Genomic DNA, 25,299 nt, shown 5'->3' on the forward strand with positions numbered 1-25,299 from the left:
CTACCCCCCAACCTGAAACAGAACCCCTCATATTACTTGCAGTGAATCTTCGCGAAGTGCATTACTTTATGGCAGTCACTTTATATTAACATCTGTATTCGACATATTATTTGCAATGGTCATTAGAGTGCTTTATTTTCAATGAATTGTACTGACATTCCAAAAACTAATGCTTGGTGGTTTGATCATGATGCTTGATACATAATTTCATCATATTTCATTTGTCACTTATCTGCCTATTCAACCAGCCAATGTCCTCTTGAAGATCATCACTGTCCTCAGTTCACAATACTTCCAAGTTTTCTGTCATTCTTTTGAATTGTGTCCTGTAGACCAAGGTTCAGGTCATATCTCAAAAAAAAGTGGTGATCTTAACAATGAGCTCTAGGCAATCCCACTATATGGTTTTCAAACTGAAGGAAAATATAATTGTTCACCACGACTCGGTTTCCTATCACTCAATCAACTTATTACCTACAGTGTCACTGTTTGTTTTATTCCATGGGCTTCAACTTTGCTGACAAAACTGTTAACGTGGCACTTTATCAAATATCTTCTGGAAGTCTATGTGTAATACTTCAACTGCATGACCTTCATCAATCCCCTCTGTTACCTCAGGAAAAAAATTCAGTCAAGTTAGTCAGACACCAATTGCCCTTAACAAATCCATGATGGTTTTCCTTAATTAATCCACATTTTGTCCAAGTGATTTTGTTGGGAACGATCATTTCCAAAATCTTTCACACCATGAGTTAAACTAACTGTCCTGTAGTTCTTGGACTGCGGGTTAGATTGATTGGCCATGCTAAATTGCCCCTTAATGTCAGGGGTTAACAGGGTAAATAAGTGGGGTTATGGCGATAGGGCCTGGACGGGATTGTAGCTGGTAGAGGCCTGACGGGCTGAATGGCCTCCTTCTGCACTGTAGGGATTCTATGATTTACATCCTTGCACCCTTTATTTGAACAATTTTCCAGTCCTCTGGTAGCGCACGTGAATTGAAGGAGGATTGGAAGATTTTGGCCAGTGCCTCTGCAATTTCCCTCAGTATTCTTTAACAAGGACTTGTGTGGCATCTTCTTCCTTGGCAAAGCCAGATGAAAACAACTCACTTAGTATAACAGCCGAATGCCCTGCCTCTGTGCATAAATCCCACCCCCCTTTTTATCCACATTCTACTATTTATATGCTTTGAAGATTTTTTAGATTCCTTTTAACGTTAGCTTCCATTTTCTTTGCTTCTTTTATTTATTTAGTCACTTCCCTTCTGAAACTTCCATGTCCAGCCTTGTTCTCAGTTGCATTCCAGTCTATCCAGCACCTTTTTCTGCTTCATCTTGCTCTCAATCATAACAGTCATCCAGGTGGTTAAATTTGATTCCCCTACCCTTCCCCCTCTTGGGAACGTACCTTGACTGTCCTTGAAACTTTCTCCTCTTTGAAAACAGCTCACTTTTCTGTTACAATTTTGCTGACGAATCGCAGATTCCAATTTACCTGGGCCAGCTCTGTTCTCACCCAGTTAAAAGTTGGTCCTTATCCCAATTCATTATTTTTTTTCTTGATTGCCCCAGGTCTTTTTCCAGAACCTAATCATTGATAATATGATAATCACTGCCTTGTAAATGTTCCCTGTCTGACTCTTGACCCATCTCATTCCCCAAAATCACATCTAGCAATGCCTCTTCCCTTGTTAGACGAGAAACAATACTTCCCTCGAAAACTCCCCTCAATACATCTCAAACGCTTCCTCCTCTTTGCCCTTTACACCATAATTATCCTAATACAGTCTGTCATAGAAGAAGTCCTCCACTATAACTACTTTATAGTTTTTGCGCTTCTCTAATCACCTTGCAAGTTTGTTCCTCATACCTTTCCCACTATAGAATACATTTGATGTAATGGACTTCTATGGCTTTGTTCCAAATTAATTCTGTCCTTGACCCCACAAAGACATCCTCTCTCTCCAGCGCTGCAATGTTCTCTTTGATAAGTTCTGCCATCCCATCTCCTCTCCTTCCTTCCCTTACTTACATCTCATTTCCAAGAATTTAGTATTAGTATCCAGTCCTGTCCTTTTTCAGCCAAGTTCCCGTTATCCTCATGACATCATATTCCCACCTGCTATCTGTGCCTGCAACTCATCAGCCTGATTTACTATTTGGCATGTGGTTTCTGTGCTTGGAAATGCCACTGATCTATTCATCCAATAAATATTTGACTCAATGAAACATTTCTCCAGCATTTCCCAAGTGAATGTTTTTTTTGCTTAAATTTCACTTGATTGCTTTCTCCAATGAGTGCAATCAATGTTGAACTACTCTAGGACACCAGCCCTGACATTTTTGCATAGCTATGGAAGGAGGCAAGTATTCTTTTCAGCCAAAATGCTCTTAATTTTCCAGTTACAACATCCATTGGACATAGCAGTCAATTCCCCTGTACAATAGCATGCCTGGCATAACAAGTGCTCATCTACGGAAGCAACCAAACTGCTTAGTTATGCCAAAATGTTCCACCTTTCTTCCATCATCCATTGAATTTAAAGATTCCGAGGGCTGGCTCCATATTTTCAATTTCTTTGGTTTGATTTTTGATCTATTATCTTGGCAACCTCTGACAACCATTACTGTCTGGTACTATTTAAAGGTTTGTACCTCACTGCATTTCTATTTATGTTAAAATAGAGACTAACATCTGCATCACGGATCTTTTCCTTCGCTAGCTCCAACAAGGTCACCATGGAGTCAGCAGCAACAGGCTGAGCCAGTTTGATTTTGGCTGTGGCTAAGAAACCAGAATCTAACTTTAAAGTTAGATAAGTTTAATAGCCCTTTCATGGTGTCAAATGGGAACAGCATCTGATCCATTTGAGTATGGCAATATTACAGATAATGTGATTGTGGCTGAATGCTGTTTTCAATATCTATCTTGGTCAGAAGTTGAGTGCCTCCATCACCCATTCATGAGGTTGGCTCATGTAAATCTAAGTGCTGATTAGGGTTGATTTCTGTTACTTGTCTTTTTTCCCCTGTCTGAGTACATGCACCATTTTAAGGCCCAATGCTATTCCACTGTTCCCATCTTCTGGATATATAGAATTTTGTTTTTTTTTACAGAAAGCTCCATCAGCATATCAGCTGACAACATATTTTCTCTTAACAAGAGTTGAAGGATATGCAGCACTGATAAGATTCACAATATAAAAGACAAATGGGAGCTGGTTGTGTTCCAGTGAAGCAGATTGTTGCTATGAAGACCACTTTTATTCCCAAGCAATCTGGAAGCATATTGACAATCATATTTTGCTGGGAACGTTACCAGTAAATCAACACCTCTCATAGTTATGTTATTGGAAAGTGGGCAATCTGCGTTTTAGATAATGGTACTTAAAAGGAAAGTAGCTTCATCACATAATACCTTCCTTATTTTAAAATTTAATAGACATGATAAAACCCCATTTGAGTTTTTCACGCTTTTAGGCTATATGTTCTTTAAATATAATTCCAAACTAGAGAGAGATTATTCTGGTGGGGTGAAAAAAAGGAAGCTGAAACTAAGTGATAAAGAGGAAAGATCGATGTAGCACAGGGGAAGCTTAGCTTAAGAGATGGCATTTAAGATTGTTTGTGTGGCACATTATCCACTTCAATTCACACATGTTAAAGATTCTCACCCAATCACTTGGAAAACTTCACAAAAAACAGCATTTTTATAATTTCTTTCAGTGAACAATGCCCAATGTCTCAAATTTGTTAGAGAAAGAAAGAATTGAATTTTCACAGCCACCAGACACCTCAAAGCACCAAAAGGCCAATGAAGTATTTTTAAGATATGGTCACTGTTGGAATGCAGTGAACCTGACACCAATTTGCACAGAGTAAACTCTCACAAACAGCAACATGATAATGACCAGGTCACCGGTGTTTGTGTGATGTTGAGAGAGGAGACATTTTGTATAGTTATCCCATCAATAACACAGACAGAACAATGCACAGTGTTAAGAGTTAATGCAATATTTATAAACTGCATGGGAAATATTCTGAATGGGAATTTGTACATGGGTTCTCTCATCAGCAATTAGTCTCCATCATAGCAACTTTTACTGATGGGAAGGCACCTTAACAGAACAATGGTGAAGCAACATCATCACACACCACTTTACTATTTACTGTATGGCATTCTGATGGCCATGACATCCCACTTCATCTTTCTCAACTTCATTAGAGTCTTTGAAAAATGGCCATTTGTCTTCCAAAACCTCTTCTCTAATGTCAGGTTTGGTCTGTTGTTGTTTGGTTCTAATTCTGTTTGCCCAATCAGAGCAGAGTATCTCAGCAATAGTTTTCCTTCCAACCCCACAGCATCTGTCCTTGGCTATTACCGGTCATCCCTCACAATAGCTTCTTCCTTGGCTTAACTTTAATTTTTGATCAGTTATGCTTTTTGGAAGAAATACTGGGGTGTTTTTCAACATGATTGTGACTCTATGAATGCTGGCTATTGTTGTAGTGTGGGTTAATAATGGACATAAAGATTTGATATTCTGATACCTTTGGGAATTTCTACATATCTCATGCCTCCTCACTGTCTTGAAGGAAAAACATACTGTCAAATTTACCGTACTAATTGGCTTTATGCAAACTGTCCTTCTTTCAGTTAATGCACTCACTTTGCCACAGGCATTTCCAGAAATAAATTGTAAAGAACAAACTAACTAGCCTGGATGCACCAAGCAGTGACTAAACAATAACAAAACATTAAGAATTCATGCACATTATACAAATCTGGATAACACAGATGATGAAAATACATTTTCAAAAGAAAATGTCCAATAATTATCAAAATCACAAAGAGCCTGGCAAAACACAACAGGAGACCATAAATTTCCATTTGATTACGCCGCAACCTTAACAACAGATCAATGCCTCTCTCATCACTGAATCCAAAGGTGATCCATCAGGCTTATTGCCTGATCAGTAACTCTACACCATGTTCTATTTGAGCTTTAAAGGTGATGATATAAAATGGATTATCCTTTTCCAAATTCCAAACACAAAACAAATCACTGCTCCTGTGATGTATTATTACTTTTACAGGAGCAGCACCACGTCAACTCAACGTGCACCACACACAGGCTTTCCTGGGTGGAATTTCAGGGAAGCAACAGTGGATGTTTACTCATCGGTTCCAGCTGAGAAAGGTCATTATTGCACAGAATGGACATGAAAGGAAGAAAATGTAGCCCTGTGAAAGATCAAGTTTCCATTGCATGAAACATTTCAGTAAGACATCACAACATTAATGTTGTTCAACTCTGGAAATGAGCAGAATGTGCCAACAACAACAATCATCTTCACAACTAGCTGAATGAGGAAGGGAAAGCGCCAGGTATAATTCATATTAATGTTACCTCCCTTTTCTAGAATAAAACTTTAAGCACTGATTCTTGGTACAAGTGTTGAATTTGAGTTGATAATACTATAAAGAAAACAGGAATTTGTGTATGTATGTGAACTCCCCTCTAAGTGAGATGCCCACCCTGTCTGCATTGCACACATGACAGCTACACTCTGTTCCTGCTTCACATTATTTTACAGAGGATGTATATCTTTCGCCTGTGCAATGATGAACTGCAGTTCAGGACCTTTCTGTATTTTTCTTGGGTTTTGAGAACATTATCCATATCCATATGTCTATACTAAGTGGTTAGCACTGCTGCCTTACAGCCCAAGGGATCCGGGTTCAATTCCAGCCTTGAGTCACTATCTAGTACAGAATCTACACATTCTCCAGTGTCTACGTGGGTTTCTTCCAGGTGCTCTGGTTTCCACCCACAGTCCAAAAGACATGCTGGTTAGATGCATTGGCCATGCTAAATTCTCCCTCAGTATACCCAAACAGGCGCTGGAATGTGGCAACTAGCGGATTTTCACAGTAACTTCATTGCAGTATTAATGTAAGCCTACTTGTGACACTAATGAATAAATTAAACTAAAACTAAACTAAATATGACATATTAATCGACCTTCAGCACGTTTGGTTTAAGTAATTAGTTGAAAACCTTAAATTAATGCCATGCCCACTGCTAGATGAGAAACAACTATTTGAAAGAAAGCTAACCTGTCTTCTCAAAAATTGAAACCACACTTTTACTGTGGGAATATGAAAGCAAACATAGGCTTGGAACCAATTCAAAAATAAAAACTATTGTAAGGTGACCATTGCAATGACTATGTAACTGCTGTTTGTTTCCCAAAATCAATGCCCAAAGGACAAGCAGGAAACTGCAGATGCTGGAAACTAAGAAAAACAAACATGTTGGAAACAGTTGCAGGCTCGTCAACATTGATGGTGAAAACACAAAATTAATATTTCATGATCCTGTCATATTTTTGTACATTCACAAAAAATTGCACATTTGCTCCAAGTAAATAATTATAACAATAGAATCTAAATCTAAAGCAAAATAATCATTGTACAGATTTCAGCATCAAATGTTACGTATTTCTGTATTTAGAACAAATAAAACTAGAGCAGTCAGCCATGCGACTCCTCTTGCCTGCTCCACTATTTATTAAAATCATGGCAGATCTTTTGCATCTCCAGTTTCCAGCAACATCATCATAACCCTCGATTCTCTCAGTGGCCAAAAGTCTATCGGTCTTGAATCATAGAATCCTACAGTGCAGAAGGCGGCCATTTGGCCCATCGAATCTGAATCGACCACAATCCCACCCAGGTCCTTTCCCTACAACGCCATGCATTTACCCTAGTTAGTCCCCTGACACTAAGGGGTAATTTAGCATGATCAATCCACCTAAGCCATGCATCTTCTGACTGTGGGAGGAAACCCACGCAGACACAGGGAGAATGTGCAAACTCCACACAGGCAGTGACCCAAGCTGGGAATCAAACCCAGGTCCCTGGTGCTGTGATGCAGCAGTGCTAACCATGTGCCACCGTGACGCCTCTTGAATATACTCAGCAAAGAAATTTCTCCTACCTCAGACTTTAATAGCTGACATCTCATCCTAGTTCTAGTCAGGGGAAATAGATCCTGAGCAATTACCAACTCAAAAACTTTATATGTTTTGAGGAGATCACCTCTTATTTGTCCAAGGTCAAAAAACATTTCACTCGATCTGTTCATAGGCCAACCTCCTCAAACCAAAAATCAATCTAATGAAGCTGTATTCCACTCCCTCTCATAAGATGAATCCATTCTTTCATTGATATGGAGACCAATGCCAAGCAGACCTGCCAAGTGTCATCATACCAAAGCCTGATATAATTTCAGAAAGATTATGTTGTTCTTATATTCCCAGAATCTTGCAATAAAGGCGAACTTGGCGTTTGATGTTAATGAGATGTACAACCTTACTTTTTACTGGGATACAAAGATCTCATTCAGCTCAACAAATAACAACAAAATGAAATTAAACTCATATTCTAAACCAAGGGTAGAATGTTACATAGATTACATCCTTCAATTAGGAGCAGGCCTGAAAAACCTAGAAATCAGGAAGAATATGCTACAGGAAAAAAACCTTACACAGGTTTATTTCCATTTAAGTGAATTCAAACATCTGATCTGTGAAAGAATTATTCTTTTATGGCCTGATCTTAATTTGTCCAGTCACATGGCTGCTGCCTGCAGAGAAACCTTTTATTGAAATACTGGGGGAACAAGGATCAGGTTCAACATTAACACTGCATTGTACCAATGGGACATACAGTCGATCATTTTTTAATGCTATCTACAGTTCCCTAGTGGACCTGTGTCTAGAAAGAATGTCATCCATTTATCTGCTTGGGGATTGAAACAACCTTCAGCAGAAGTCCATGATATCATTATTACCTTCATATACAATTGTTAGTTCTTAGTAACATATTATGAATTCACCTCTGTCTGCACAGTTTCTTAATGACCAAGGTATATCTAACATAATACGTTTAATAGCTTCTTTAGAATGCATTCATGCAACGTATAATTTTAATTAAAAATGTCCTGATAGTATAGCAGGTTGAGCAAAATCCTCAATAAAATTAAACTACATCAGACAGAACATTCAAATGAGGTTTTTTCAGTAACAACCAACAGAAATGCAATCTTAGCAACGAAGACACACTTTACACACTAAAGCTGTGCATTGTAAATCCAAAGTTATGCTTTAACCTAAGTCCCAAGCGGTTCCTCCTCTGAAAGATCTCATTTCATTTCAGGATGTAGAGAACTGTTTCCATTGCTTTCCAGTCCAGAACAAGGGGATGTGAATAGAGAAGAGATCAAAAATAATTTAAGAAATTTATTTCCATAGAGTGTGGTATGTATTTGGAATTGAATGTCCTGTGGAGTGGTTGAAGTTAATAGCAAAGACACATTTAGGTGTAGGTTTGCTGTCTGCATAAGGATGACAGGAAGAGAGTCAGGGTTCGAAGAGGTAATGAGAGTGGGAGGATGTATATGTGGAGTACAAACAGCTATGTGGATTTGTTAAATCAGATGGTCCATCTTTATGCCGTAGATACTAGTTAATTCTGTCAGGTCAGTTCTCTGGCTTTATGCTTCGGCTTCAATGTAACAGTGTGGTTATACTGTGCCACAATCACAGTATAAATATACACTTGATTTCTTTAAAATTACCATCTTGTTTTGTTTCAAATCACGTTTTGGGCAGCAATTTGCAGATGTCTTATCTGTTATAACTTATTTATTGAAGAACACCTTTACTATTTTACCATGGTTCCCTTTTTACTCTAAAGGCACAATTTTCTTTCACAAAAATACATCTTAATGTCATGTTGGCACTAATACAAAGAAAAAAGTATCTTGCCCTAGGATAGATAGCGATACTTCTGCCTAAAAAAATCAGAGATTTTTGACTACAACCTATGGCAATCCGCTCCTGGACTCTGCGCATTGGTATCCAACTGGAGTCAAAGAAAATTAGTTCTGGAATGATGATGATATCTTGGCCAATCACATTCACGGTACCACACTTCAAGATGGTTCCATTCAATATGTTGAATTTTGATAACACATATGCCGTGAAGGTTCATAGGTTCGACCATTCCAAGATGTCATGCTGCACTTTCCTCATTTCCTGGCATTAACTGTTTTAAACTCTCATTTTTTGGGAGCAAGGGAGATATTAGCTGTTTGTGCATTATGGTCAATAGCAATAACATGTCAAATCCTTTAAATTTTTTTTGCTTCTGTGTTAACAATAAAACTTTGGTTCATAAGTGATTCTGTATTGCAGTGAATCAGAACGAAATAATGATGACGTATCACAAAAGTAATATCCCACACTCAAAATCCCGCTAGAAAGATTGCAGTTCATACACAATGGCAAAAACTTTGATTGCAAATATAACTTCTTGAGGAACATAATGGAACATATACAGACCAGTAATTGGGCCGTTATTTCTCACTGGGAATCTTTAATTTATTTTCAAGTGAAGCTTTAGTTGCAACAGGAAAACAGATCCAAAGTAACCCAATCAGAAGAGCAAAGTGGTAAATACCAAATTACATAGATATCTAAATAAATCAAGCTTGAAGGGTTGGCTTCATCATAAAAAGAAAGACTTATGTCAAATGTAAGAGTAGTAACATTGAAGAGAACCAAGCTGGATATAGAAAGTATACAGGAGTTCTAAACGAGGGTAATTGGAGTGGCAGGGAGAGAATGAGAATATAATAGCTGCTAACACAAAAGGGAGCCAAAAGCCTTTTATGAACACCACCAGTAAAACAGTAGTCAGAGGGTGGGTGGAACAAACAGGGACCAAAAAGATGTCCTTGTCAAAGCAGAGTGCATGGCTACTTTTCATCCATCTTTACAAGAGATTGCCACAAATGGACAAGTTAAGGAGGAGGTAGGAGTGATATTTCTTAGGACAAAAAACAGATACAGGGATAATTAATTTTGTAGTAGGTGCAGATACAAAAACACCTGGGCAAAGAATGTACACAAAACTTTGAAGATGGCAAGGCAAATTAAGAAAGCTGTTATGAAAACATCAATAAAGGAATCAGCCGCTATCTTCCTGGCACCCTGGTGATGTGTTGGGGAATCCCTCAGAAATTCCCTGCTAAGCATTTGCACTGTAATTGTCCAAAAACACTAATGCTCCCTGAACAATTTGCGCTGGGCTGGGAATTATCTGACAAAGCAAGTTAAATTGTTAACTTTGGATAGATCTGCCTGCGTTGAGCTACTAGTCACTCAGAAAAGGTTAGAAGAAATAAAACCATATATAACTTTAGCATAACTATTTTAAATACCCAGATTGATCACCACATGGAATACCCCACACTCCCAATCCAACAGGGATCACACCTCCCCATTGCGCCACCACCATTGCTCCCCACAGAACCATTAACCTCCTACCAAACCCCCCACCCCACAGGAATCCCCCCCTCTCCAAATGGGCCCCCGATCAGAGCTGGCTGGGCAACTGCACACAACTCTCCCCAACCTCGGCACCAGCCCCTGATGTCCCAAACCAACCACATCCACCTCACCCCAACACCACTGCTGCCACTTGCCAGCCAGCCTCCCCACCACAATGTCCCAAACCCTCCCACATTGTCCCACCGCCCCCACCTCCACAACAATATCCTGACCCAACCCCCACTATGCCCCCACCACCCCATGACCATCCCGCCAAATGTTTAAGCTCCGCTTGTCCCAATTCCATCCATTTACCTCAGATGCTCTCCTTCTCCCTAGTCTGTTATTTGCAATATGACCTTTAAACCCACCCATACAAGTGAAAATAGGGACATATCTGCCTTCACTCCAACTCTTTTAGACTGAGGCTGGGCCCTGATGATGCCTGAGAAAAGTAGATAGGGCAAGACAGACATGGATAAAATTTGGTGCAGGGAGTCATTAAGATGATTTATCCTAACAGGGAATGCTAGAATAAATCATCCCATTGACAGCTAAAATGGCAGCATCAGATCAGCACGCCAATTTAGGGTATGGAGGGGCAATCCATTGCTGATTGGTCATAATTTCCTTGGCATGGTGAACAGAGCACAGAAGCATGAAAGGTTACACCTTCATAAATTATTTGTTAGGGGCTGGTGTATTGTCTCCAGGTCTGGGCATCACATCTTAGGAAGGATGTGAAGGCCTTCAGGAGAGTGCAGGAGAAATTTACTAGAATCATTCCAGGGATGAAGGACTTAAGTTATGGAGTGTATGAACAACCTGGGCTTGTTTGCCTTCAAACAGGGCAAGTTAAGAGATGTTCAAACTCATGAAGGGTCATGATCAGAGTCAACTAGGAGAAACTGTTTCCAATGGCAGTAGGATCAAGTTAACAGAAGTCACAGATTTAAAGCAAGAGAATGAGAAGTTTCATGGGGTACAGCAAGTTGCTAAATCTGGAATGTTCTGCCCAAAGGCTGATGGAATCAGAATCAATAATAGTTTTCAAGTGGAATTAGAGATTTTAAGAAGTCGCAGAGCCATGGGGAAATTGTGGGGTTAATTGGATAACTCTACCAAAGATCCTGCACCAGATAGGAGGGGCCAAAAGGTCCCCTTTATGCTGCATCATTCTATGATTCAGTAAAACATTGCACAAAATACCTTCAGCAAAACAAAAGCTCCTTTGATGGTTGCTGGATGATGGCAGTATGTTTTGAAAAAGTTAAAATTCTCACAAGGTTCCCTAATTATTCAAACAGCTTGTGACAAATACCGAGCCATGCAGACTAGAGGTAGCATTATCTGTGCTCGAATAAATCATTCTAATGACAGCTATAGCAACAGCAGTAGACCAGCACTCCAATTTGGGGATGAGTAGATCCATATTGTTCTCATTGCGAACCTGAAAGTCCCACATAAAAATGGGCCGGCGCCGGGCTGCCACGTCCCTACTGACATTTTCTGTGAAAGATAACTCAAAAAGAATGGCAAATTGTGTGCGTTAAGGGAAAATAAGCTGTACTCCAGCAATGAGTCAACACTCCTAGACAAGGAAGAATTGAGTGTGGGTGATGGTGGGGGAGGAGAGCTGGCAAAGTAAGGAAGAGCGGAAAAAGCGAAAAAAAGAAAGAAAACCAGAGACAGTAGCTGAAATTTTACAATGACACCCGCCTTGGAATCGGGACAGACAAGGCTCGCAGAACGGAATTCTCTACTGGCCGCAGGCAGGATTTTACAAGCCTTGCTCGAGTGAGGTCATAAAATAGCGGCCAGTGCCCTCTTAACACTACAGCCCAAGGAACTGCTTATGCATGCTTCTAACTCTGCTTTTGACACCCTCGCTCCAAATAAAATCAATCCCTGTCCCCAGCCCCATTAACGGCTGAGTTTCTGTCGATCTTCTCAGCCTCGTGAATAAAGAATGTAATTGGTATATAGGTAGAAAGCTCATCACTGTACTCTGATGTTTAAAAAATAATCTGAAATTAAATGTTTTTCCAAAAATAAAAATGACAAGGATCAAAATTAGCAGCTGGTGAAGGGGTTTTCCTTCACACCAGAATACTGAGGCTGTGACATATCTGTTGAGGTTGGGGTTTGTGCCAGCTTCTTTGAGCCAATGCCAAGAACACCCTCATCCAGCCAGTGAGGAAGCAAGATGTCAGTTTTAATTCTGTTACCCAAAACTTATCAAAACCAGCTAATCAAATATTTTTGAAGGCAATTAACATATTTAAGAACTTGTTAAAGATGTGGTGACAGCACAGGGCAATTAAGCCCCTTCAATTTGAGTCCCTTTCCAATGAATTGAACAAAATCCTTAAATTTGCTTGCAGTATTAACTGTGCCATGACACAACAATGCAAATCAGTAGAAACAGTATTTCTAGACACACACTGCCTCCCAATGGTAAAATCACCGGCAATTCTAATTAGAAATGCTATTCATGATGATCCTAACTTTAGGAATGATGTCAAACATAATACCTGTACATTTTTTCCCCCAACCCATCTTCACCTTAATCACCTCATCCTAATCATTAGATAGAAATCTTAGCTCTTAAATGTTCCACAGAGCATAAATAAATCAAAGAGTATAATCAAAAGTTTACGTTGCCAAGCTGCTTAATCCTGTTGTTGCCAAATCCTCCCACAAGTCTCTCAACACGTGACCCAGGCACTGTACATGACATTATTATGCTTTCATAAAGGTCAATCAGCTCGCTCGATGCTGTGCATTTCAATCAAATCTAAAAAGCATTAACAAGCTAAGCTATCTGTACAGGAAGCTGCAAAGAAGAAGAACAAAGGTTGCAATGGATTTCAAGCTGAAACAAGTGCTGCTGAATGAAATTGAGAGTAAAGAAGAAGTCAATCTTTTGGCCCATCGGTGATGAAACATTGTGCACTCCTGTGTTTCACTTTGTGGATTAGCCAACTGTAAAATGTTTGTTACAATACTGTGAAAACTCAATTCTGCATAATAGTACAAAATGATTGGAACAATTGGATTCCATAAATTGCTCTAATGTAAGTAGCAGCACATGTGTTTGGAGTACTTGCTGATAGTAAGTATATATTGTGGCCTCCAAGGTTCTGGCAACATACAGCTGCTGCAGCTTACATCAAGGCAGGTTTTTTTATTTCTCTAATCCCCCAATTAAGAACGGTTATAAAACTGTAAATATTCTTAACACCAGCTAATAATACACTGTGCGCTATGTTAGAATGTTCCGACTCTAAAACAACAGGCCCTCCAAACTGACCGTGGAGATGTTAGCCTGCCCACCTACCCAGGTCACCCATTTCAACTCATCTGAAGTTTTTTCTTTTGTCACCTTAGTATCCCAATTATTGATCACTTGTTCCCAATATCTAACATTCACCAGAATCAACCTATGCCCTGAAAGTCATCTTTTAACTATTTTACTCTATGGAACGCTGTTGGAATGTCTTGACCTATCTTGAATTGGTATTTTATTTCCATTCTGCTGACAACAGGTATGTTAAACAAATAAGGTTGGGAATACTTGGCATCAGCCAGCATCTGTAAAGAAACTAAAATCAAGGCCTGAAGCCCTTCCTTGAAGAACTTGAGAGTAAAGAAGAAGTCAATCAACATAATAATGGAGAGATAAATGGGAAATTGAGAAATGGATAGAAAAACTTGCATTCTTATAGCACTTTACATGACCACTGTGCATCAGCATCCATAAATATTGCGGAAGTCAGTTGGTAGGACAAAAAATGCTATCTCTTGGTTGAAATGGGAAAATTGTGAATTGCAAATGCTCAGGGTAAATGGCACTGGCTAGTGAAAATCAGGGAACAGACGAAGTTTTAAAGCTGGTGGATCAATTGGGAAATTTGAAACAAGTGCATGCTGAAGAGAGAAAAGATTGTGTTTGTGAAATATTATCTTTCAGATACAAAGTAGCAGAAAATATTACATTACTGGGGAGGTTATCCAAATAGGTAACTACCACTAACACATATCTTACAACTCATGCTTTACCCTGCTCTACTGGCAATATGTCAAATTCTTTCAAGATTCTGCTTCCCAATTAATTATCAACATTTTAAATGCTTCAGCTTGTTAAAAACTCTGTTCTATATTTGATATTCTATCAATCTCAAGACAATGGCATTTGAAGCCTGAGACAATTGTCACTGCAAAACAGTTTATTTAATTAATAGTAAGGATAGTCATTAATTCCAACTTCATTCCACTTAGAAAAAGGAGAAAATAACATTTGTTTATTTTCAGGAATGGAGAGTGATAAAGTCCATTGATGGAGAGTACCAGAAATTAAGAGAGAGAGGAAATAGTTCCAAGGTATTTATCCTCATTATAGCCACTACCGCTCTCCAACTATATGCAAAAAATTAAATTGAATTAATTCTTGATGGTATTTTTAAATTACTGATGTCAACTTTCTGCATTGTGCATTTGAATAAATAACAGAAATCATACATTGCATTTATAAATGGGGACACGGACATTGGAGATATTGTATGTTTTACTTCCATTTTGAGATCATCACCCATTTATTACATTTTTTAAATTAAAAACATAGAAAATACTTATTACATCACAAACCTTGCTGCTTTTGAAGGGATAGAATGGGGGAGAGGCCTGGGGAAGATACTCTGTCAGAGAGTCGGTGCAAACTGTATGGGCCAAATGGTCTCTTCTGCACTGAAGTGGTTCTATGATTCATCACCAAACCATGTTGACAGATGGCAAAGAAATCACAATGCTCCCAATACAAACATCATTCTGAGAAGAACACTGAAAACATAAACACTTCCCTCAGGTGGGATACTAATAGGATGTACTGAGTTGCAAATGTAAGGCTTTGCTTACCCAGTTTGCAAGGTGCATCCTCAGGCAGATCAACATCCAACATGAGGTCATCTTCATCCAGATCACCTGATTCCAGGTTATTCAGAATATCCTGAAGGTAAAGCAGCAAAGAAACAACTCAGATGTATACACAAAAGGGAAGTCAGCTATCCTTCAATTAAACACAAAAGGTAGAATCTCTCTTCTAAACAAATTCAAATGTAATTTCTATTGTTCCACATTGTATGTTGGCAAAATATTCCACAAATTTAGTTTAATTAATGGTTTGCATGTTAAAATGTAAATTTATTGACCAATCTTTAACCAAATTGTACTTTAGTACGCGTTCCAGCCTGTTTCATTGGTGAAAATCATAATGTCCTGAATTAATAGACTGATGAAAGTTGGAAAGACATGAAGAAGAACTTAACAGAAATGAGGTACAAATAACAAAATATATCTCATTGTTAATTAAGAGGCACAGACACAAATGCCAAAACTAGAATAGAAATGTTACTTATTTTTACAACAAGAGAAATTTCAGTGGTTAATGAAAACTGGCCCTGAGGATTTCTGGCCAGTAGCATTCAGGGCACCAAAGGGGTTCAGACAGTGAACTGTTGCTAATAAAAGCTCAACCGTTTACTCTGTCTTGTTTGCCATCTGCACTGGCAGTTGAACTCATAAAACTTTTCACTTTTTCCTCCTGTACGCAGTTGCAAGTTCATAACTATCTATCAGACATTTTATTAGGATAACAGAGCAAAGAGCTATCATAGAAGCCCTCACCCTCGTCACCTTCCTCATTTTGCCTCACAGCTCTCTCAGGGACACCAAGCACACATGGATTGACTTATATTTGACTCAAAAGTACCTGCAAGGGTTATGAAACACACCCTGTATGGACCAAAGAACAGGCAACAAGAGATAACTGAGCTTAATTTCAAAAGGAAGCTTTTCTCTGCAAATGGAAAGTATTCGTTCCAACACAGGGAAGAAGTGAATTCAGTGTGCATCATCGAACAGACCAGATAATCAGTCCAATGTGATATGAAAATAAAGCTCCGGCTGCATTTGAAAGAGGATCCAGTGTGCCAGTCAGTGAAAAGGGCAAATCATATTAATCAGCTAGAAAATGAACCACAGAAACTGGAACTGCACAAATTAATTCACATGACATGCCGGCTCCTCCTGTAATGTACATTCAGGAGACAAACATTTTGTAGAAAATCTCCAAAGCTAGGAAATCTAACCATTGGGTTTTTAACTACTTTTGAATCAAATACAGAAAAATGAATACAGAATACAGTTCTCAACTATTTTACACATTCGGATTTTTGTAAGTAATTGGCAGTAAAGTACACAAATAAAAGGTAGAAAGATAGCAAATACTGGAATCTCTAAAAACAAATAGGTTTCTCTGCATCAGATAAAATAATGATTAATATTTGGCTGTAATATTTTTGGTAATGGGACAGGTTTGTTATTTAATGTTCTGTTCAGGGTTTTAAGCAAGACTCTCAAATGGAAATTTGGACGTGAACAATCTTGCACGATTTAAAACAAAATCATAATTTCAAGCAATGACTAACCATTATAAAGAACAGTGCAGCACAGGAACAGGCTCTTCAGCCCTCCAAGCCCATGCCAATCATAATGCCCTAACTAAACTAAAAAAAGCCTTCTGCCCTTAGTTGGACCATATCCCTCCAATACCTCCCCATTCACATAACCATTCAGATGCCTCTCAAATGTTGCCACCTCCTCTGGCAGCGCATTCCAGGCACCAACACACACTGCATGAAAAGCTTCCTCTGCATATCCCCCTTAAACTTTCCCCTTCTCACCTTGAGCGTGTGCCCCCTTCTAACTGACACTTCCACCTGGGAAAAAGCCTCTGACTATCCATCCCATCTATGCCTGAAACCTCCGTCTTTCCAGTGAAAACAATTCTAACGTATTCAACATCTCCTCATAACGAGCACCCTTAAGACCAGGCAACATCTCAGTCAATCTTCTTTGCACTCCAAAGCATCCACACCTTCTGGTAGTCTGGCGACCAGAATCACATGCAATACTCTAAATGCAGCCTAACCAAGGTTTTATATAGTTGCAACATGATTTCCCAACTCCTGTACTCAATGTCATGGCTGATGAAGGCAAGCATGCCATAAGCTTTCTTAATCACCTTGGCCACCTGTGTTGCCACTTTTAGGGAACTGTGGACCTGCACACCCAGATCCCTCTGTTTGTTAATGTTCCTAAGGGATCTGCCGTTTACAGTACAATTCACACCTAAATTTGATCCTCCAAAATGCATGACCTCGTAATTGTCCCGATTAATTTCCATCCGCCATTTCCATGTCTAAGTCTCCAGTCTATCTATATTCTGTTGTATCCTCTGATAATCCCCGGCACTATAATGAACTCCACCAATCTTTGTGTCATCCCCAAACTTACTAATCAAACCATTCACATTTTCCTCCAGATATTACAACCAATAGAGGTCCCAGCACTGATCCCTGCAGAACACCACTAGTTACACATCTCCATTCTGAAAAACACTCTTCCACTGCTACCCTCTGTCTTCTATGACCAAGATGTGGAGATGCCGGCGTTGGACAGTTAAGAATCAATTATGTTGTTGTGGGCCTCATTCACATACAGACTGGATTGGGTAAGGACAGCAAATTTCCTTTGATAAGGAACATTAATGAACCAGAATTTAAATTCCCCAGATGTCATACCAATAATCAACTCATGTCTCCAGACCGGGTTTCCTGGATTACTGATCCAGGAATATAAGTTAGGCTACCATATCCCTTGAATGGTGCCACATGCAAGAAAGGGTCAACTGGTTAGACTGAGGTAGATGGTTGTTGATTCAATACCAGTCCAGATCTTGTGCAGTTAACAACTCACCTTTATAGAGAGCCTTCAGTGTCACAAAATACTCCAAGGTGCTTCACAGAAATATAGTGAGACAAACATTGCACTAAAGAAACAACGATAGGGATGACCAAAAAGGTGGATTTTAACAAAGATCCTCTATTGAAGCAGCAAATGGAGATTTGGGGATGTTTCGGGAGCAAAGTTCAAAGTGAAGCAACAACATGGTCGACAAAGGGAAGTGTGGCAGAGAACAGTCTTGCATTTATACAAAACCTTACATGACCACCAGGATATTTCAATGCACGCTACAACCAATGGCTCTTCTCTTGTGAAATATAATCACTATTTTAATGTAGAATTGAAATAGCTACTTTGCATACAGCATGGTCCCACATGCAGCAATTTGGTAATGGTGAGATAATCTGCTATTTTCAATGGATATTGGTTGACTGATAAATGTTGTTGGACAGGGTCAAAATTAATGGATTGAAGAGGCCTCGGAAGATAATCGGGATGGAAAGGATTACAGAGACTGGGGAGACAACCATAAAGAAACTGAAATACAAGAATGAAAATTTTCAATTTGAGACTTTGGTGTGGGGGGAGGGGAGCTGCAAAAGGTGACAATACAGGTCAGCAAGCACAATCGTGATGGGTTCCTGGGATTCGGTACAGGGTATGATACAAGCAGAATAATTTTCGACAACCTGAAATTTATGAAGGGTGAAGGATGGGAAGTCAGTTAGTAAGAGAACATTGGAACAGGAAAATCAGGAGGTGACAAATGCATGCATGAGAGCTTTAGCAAGTAGGTAATGTTACAGAGCTGGAATCAAGCATTATTTACGGCAGCCATGATGTTAGTAGTTCAACTTGAAGACAAATAAAAAGCCAGTTACAAACATACACGTTTGGCTGGCAGTGCAATACATGATAATGGTGAATTGGTGCAGGTGCCATCATTTAACAAGGTCAGCCAACCCATCGGTCTGTACCAGTAGTTCAAGTGAACACTAAAAGGTCCCACGATACTACTCAAGCAATGGAGTTCTGCTCAAAGTTCTTAATAGATCAACACCACTAAAAAGAGACTAATTGGTTACTATTGTGCTGCTGTTTATAGAATTATCCACTGTGCAAATTGGCTGCCACTTCTGCCGACATAATGGCCAATTCAATTCTATGTAATGATTTGTGTATTAAGTGCTTTCACACATTTGAGAGGTGCTAAAGCACAGTTAAGATGCATAGTTTTCTTTCTCAAATACAGTCAAACACTATGTTTTTAAAAGGAAAACGGCCACTACAAAGTGGCAATGAAGAACTGTAGTCATAATTGGCATGGGCAGGATTAAGACGAGCTGAGCTCACATTTGTCACCTGCAAAATCCTAACTGTGGATCCCTCAGCCAGTTTACAAACACTGGTCGTGAAACAAACCTTTTACAACAAACACAGTTAACTTTGAATAATCCTCTTACTCTCCTTAATGACCTTCAAGTGGGAAGCAGGACCAAAATAATAAATTGAGAAAGGAAGTGAAAATGATATTAAGATTGGCAAAGATTGAATCTGAGAACAGAATGACATTTAACATAAAAGAAAATCTTTTGCTGGCATTTAGATAGCATGCTGGTAGTAAGAAGCAGGATGTGTCCTATTAGGGACAAAAAGTGATTTACTTAGAGTTGCAGCACAAGTCTAGAAAACAGCTATTTGCATTGGTGTTTAGAACAAAGAACAGTACAGTACAGGAACAGAGCCCTACAAGCCTGCGTCGATCACATTGTCCTATCTAGAACAATCACCTGTGTCCCTCTGTTCCCCGTCTGTTTATGTGTCTATCCAGATAAGTCTTAAATGTCACTAACATATCTGCCTCAACCACCCCACTTGGCAGTGCATTCCAGACCACCCTCTGCGTAAAAAAAGCTTCCCCTGCACACCCCCACTGAACCTTCCTCTCCTTACCTTGAACTTCTGACTGTTCGCCCTATGTCCCTCATAATTTTATGAGCTTTCATCAGCCTCTGTCGTTCCAGGGAGAACAATCCCAGTTTATTTCATCTCTAATCTTTATTAAGAGGACAGTGACTAAAGAAAGACCAATAATATTAAATGGTACAGGTAATGGAGGGGGTGAAAATTACTCACAGGATGTACAGGGAAGGCTGGTCTAGTCCAGCTGCCTTCAATTCCAGATTGCTGAAGGAAAGGGGAGTGAAGATAAGCAAGCAACTTGCCAAAACCTTCGAAACATCCCCAGATATCCAAGAGGTTTGCAGGGAGTAGCAAATGTGACATAAACTGACAGGCCTGTCGTTATCTGAGTGTAATGTCAGTGGTGGGTAAGTGTTTAGAAACAATAATCAGAGAAAAACAAACAACAGGCATTTTGAGGTTTGTTAATGAAGTAGAGTCAGCATGGATTTGTATCACATTGATCATGCTCGACTAAAATAAATGCAAAGTACTGCAGATGCTGGAGTCTGAAACAAGAACACAGAATGCTGGAAAACTCAGCTGGTTGGCCAGCATCTGCAGGGAGAGAAAACAGTTAACATTTTAAGTGAGTAAGAACCATACAAACTAAAACATTAACTCTAGTCGGAATTTTACCACCCCGCTGCCATGGGAATCAGAGCGGGCAAGGCGCAGACAATGGAGAAGTCCGTTGACCTTGGGCGGGATTTTACGGTTCTTCCAACATTCTCTGTTCCTGTTCATACTTGACTAATTGAATTGAACTTTTTGATGAATGAAATGCAGTCGATGTTGTCTACATGGATATTAAGAAAACGTTTGGCAAAGCACCATATAAAAGGACTGGCAAACAAAAATTGAGTCTCAAGGAGGATTAGTGTCAATACAGATAAAAATCTGGCTTATGAAAAGAAAACAAGCAAGTTGTGGGAAATGGCCGTTGTTCAAGGGTCAACGCTAGAACCGTAGTTTTTTGATATACATGTCATGTTGCAGTTATATTACAAGTTTTTAGATAGTCAAATTTTGTAAACCTTAAAGATCGTTTCCAAAATTAACTCTGAGGGCCATCTGACTTTATTCTTGTGGATTCGGGTTGGAACCCCCTCAGCCAGAAAAAAGGGGACATCTCAAATATATTTAAAGTTGAATGAGTGTTCCAAAAAAAAGTAAACAGAAACTCATTGATTTGATGACTTTTCCTCGAAACACAAAGACACCAATTGATAAGTAGTGAACAACCATGACCCTTTTGATCACTGTAAGGGGGTAATTAAGGAAATTTTGGATAACTGTAATGGAATTACCACTTGCCTTAGGTGGAAAATGAGTTGGCATTCTTGTATAGGTCACATGATATTTGTGGCCATTTTGCCTTACCTGAAAACAGTGTTGAAAAGATAAGGAAGCTGCAGATCCACAGAGAACCATCTTGAAGAACTATCAACCCAGGGAGAGAAAGGCATCTAAAGACAGCTACTGTTTGCTGTTAATTAGGCAGCTAAAAGTGCCATGCCTGCAGAACAGAAATAGGAAACCTACTCTCCTCCCAGTAAAACTGATTGCACCTACTAAACTCATGTTAAAGCAACTCAACAATGGAAGGAATTGCAGCTGCTGAAACAATCCAACAAAATCTTCTCTCCAGGCAATGCAATATCGCCATCACAAAAATATTGGACCTGCTCCAAATCTGGACTAAACTGGTCCAATTTTTAAATGTATAATTTGATCTTCACTGGTAACTAAGCTTTGTGTCTGTGTGTGTCATAACTTCATTTTTTTAAGTAACTTCCAGAGCAAGAGAATAGAATAAATTAACCTTTTCTTAAAAAAGTAAGTTGGAGTTCTCACTCCGCTGGTAAGAAAATACACACATCCACATACAAATACATTGTCCATGGGTGACTTTGGAAAAATATCTTTTAAAGCATGTGTGACATATCTATAAATAAATTACTTGGATATGCAGAATAAAATTTCAAACAAAATTGGAAGCGCGGTTTTCAGCAGGACATAGGTAAGCTAGTAGAACAGGTTTACAAAAGTGTCAGATGCGTTTTGGCAGAAGGGATAAGGAGAGATAATATAGGCTTAATGACACATTTTTAAAGAAATTGCAGGGACAGAGGGACCATCGTATAGGAAAAGTTCATTTATCTGTGTTTACTTCTTCAGTTCCTGTTTGTGGAGAGCCAGCAGCTGGAGTGGTTGCAACTGAAGTGCTGTCCAAACAAAAGAATGAACTTGAGTTTTGCCACCATAACAGGTCTCTTTTTGAAATCTTCACTGATGCTCAGAGACTGCTCAATCTGTCAGATACAGGTAACTGCACCAGAATTGAGGGGAAAGTGACTGCCCAATCCAATGCAGCCTTCATGTTACTGGAATCTATCAAGTTGAGCCTGTGGAAAAGTGTGCTTGACATTTGTGGTTTTGCAGGACTTTGCTGCATGCACATTACTAAAGCCTGTTCCTCTCATTCCAGCAGAAATGTAGATGATTACAAAATAAAAACAGATTCCACAAACTTTCTCCAGGGAAATGTCAAAATCAACTCTCAGAAATTGTCACTCCAGAATCCAGAAAACACATGACACAAAAAGAGAAAAAAATGTGTTAACATTTTGGATGTGAGCTCTTTATCAAAATGGACTGAAATCAAATAAACCTACTGCAAAGGAAAATTGAGATGGGAAAAAGAATGGAGGAGAAATGGAGTCAAAGTGCTAAGACCTTTAGAGACAAGCAGTTAATGGGTTGGCAGGACTGCAAAGAACCTTTATCAAAAGCGAGAAAGATGAGAAACAGTCATAACGTCCAAAGTTAATCTGAGAGTAAAAGGCATCAGAGATTAAAAAAAAGAGGCAATGAAAAAGCTAAAGTGGTGAAAAGGCATGGGAAGAGTTCATAAACAAATGCTGACCAATCTGCTGTGCAATTGCTGATTTCAGACACAGAAGGAACTCAATAGATTTTAATGAATAGCAATCAAACCAACCAGCGTCCACCTATATTTATTGATCTTGCTGTTCTTATTAATCCTGGGCCTCACATTAAAAATGTAGCATTAGCTTGAATCTTACTGTAGGCTAACACAGAAGCTGAGCAGGGTCACAGCTGGCCTGCTGGAATCAGCGAAACATCCCTGGTCTACTAATCAGAGCTTGTGATTTTTGCTTTTATTCTATCAGCAAGTTTTAGAGTTGAATCAGATCACTAAATGAAATATACTTTATGTCAAGACTGATTTTTATTGAGCATTTTCGTTCGACATTGTTATTCAATTCTTGATAACACCACAGCTAACCATAATTCAAACAGGATATGTTAAAGCATATCCTGCCAGAATTTCAGTAAAAATACTGGAAAATACTTAAAACAAGTGTGTGAAATCAGTGCAGATCAGAAGACCCAAACCAACTTGATTAAAGTTCTCAAAATTCTGATCGACTTTTCAGGTGCATCCCAGATACGAGACTTGAACAAATTAAAGTGTTAAAATTACAAGTCAAATATCTTCTCTTTGCACATGAATTACTGAACCAGAGTAAAATTAGTAATCTTCAAGAGAACTGAATGCCAAGAAAATTATTGACGATTATTCATATGTGTCTGTAATATCACATTGCCCCAACAATTCAGAACTACAGCACATGCTCAAAACTACAAAAGAATTAAAGTTAAAAGTACTCCCAAAAACTGAGCAATGTCATAGTTAAAAGTACAGAAAATTACTGAGAGATTTTAAATTTTCTAGTTAACTATTGCAAATGTGTGCTTTGCAAGGTGATGGATATGAAATTAGAGCACCCAGAATTAGGATCACAGTTTCAAAAAAAAAAATTTCCTTTTGCACAAATACAACATTTGGGGAAGTAGTGGATAGAAATGAGGATAATGATAGGTTTCAGGATGACAGATTGGGTAATGAAATGGGCAGAAGAAAGGCAGATGGAATGGATTTCAATGTGGAGAAGTTTGAAGTGATGCATTTTGGGAGGACTAATATGGACATACAGTATCCTAGAAATGGCAAGATTTTGAAAAGTCTTGCTGAGCAGTGAGAGCTTTGTGTCCTATACCAAATCTTTAAAAGTGGCAAGGCAAGTTGAGAACGCATGATTAAACATAAAGCACATGGTTAAAAAGAAACATGTGGTTAAAGAAAGGAGAAAGCAGAGTAGGAATAAATAGGTCCTTCTCATATTAATGGGATAATGCAAGGATCAGTACTTGGGTCCCAGCTATTCACAATGTGAGGTTATCCATTTTGGTAGGAGGAACTGATGTGCAGAGTATTCCTTAAATGGGGAGAGATCAGAAAGTATAAATGTACAAAGAGACCTGGGTGTCCTCGGCAATAAGTCACCAAAAGTTATCAACCAGGTGCATCAAGCATTTAGGACGGAAGATTTGAGTACAGAGGGTTTTAATCTCAGTCATTGAGTGTGTTTAAAGCAGAAATTGACAAATTTCTAAATACCAATGACAAAGGAATATATGGGTATAGCGTGGATGAAGTGGATGATCAATGATCAGCCATGATCTTATTGAAATCTATTGACTCAGAGTTTTGGGGTCTGGAACATTCAACCTGGAAAGATGGTGAAAGCTGGATCCATAAACTATTTTTGAAGGTGGACTGGTACTTGGGGATGAAGAATTTACAGGGTTGTGGACAAAAAGCAGGGATGTAGAGTACAGCACAATGGCTTTTTGTAAAAGCCAGTACAGGCATACGTCAAGACTGAAGCTTGTCCTTCTACCTTATGATTGCATGATTGAGTTAGTGTTCCAACTGACATTGATCTACATTTCACTTTTAAAATCTTCCGTCTGTACAACATTACTCCCTGTTATTGCATTTTTGAGACAAATTTGGATCAATTATGGTTATAGTTTATGAAGACCACATTTATAATAGCAGCCATTTACGTGAAATTGTAATTCTAGCCTCCCGTCAATAGCAGTACTGCAGCATCTTTACTAAAGGAAGGTTTAAATTACGGCCAGGCAAGTTAACGCAAGTAGCTTGCATTACAAACATAGTCATTGGAATAACTACTGAAAAATGTTGACAAGAAGCGTGTGCAAAAATATACGGATAAGCTTTTATTTTCAGTAT

General features: G+C 38.9%; 1 protein-coding gene across 3 annotated transcripts in view; it reads right to left on the reverse strand.

The window, feature by feature from the left end:
• Positions 1 to 25,299, reverse strand: part of ccser2a (coiled-coil serine-rich protein 2a) — a 670,411-nt gene that overhangs the window by 476,075 nt on the left and 169,037 nt on the right. For all 3 annotated transcript variants that reach the window (XM_080215929.1, XM_080215928.1, XM_080215930.1), the window contains one exon: positions 15,318 to 15,408. In XM_080215929.1, the coding sequence (XP_080072055.1) occupies positions 15,318 to 15,408 (91 nt within the window). The remainder of the gene's footprint in view (positions 1 to 15,317; positions 15,409 to 25,299) is intronic.

Source organism: Carcharhinus amblyrhynchos, chromosome 31 (assembly GCF_965287045.1).
Source record: "Carcharhinus amblyrhynchos chromosome 31, sCarAmb.v2.hapA, whole genome shotgun sequence".
Classification (NCBI taxonomy): domain Eukaryota; kingdom Metazoa; phylum Chordata; class Chondrichthyes; order Carcharhiniformes; family Carcharhinidae; genus Carcharhinus; species Carcharhinus amblyrhynchos.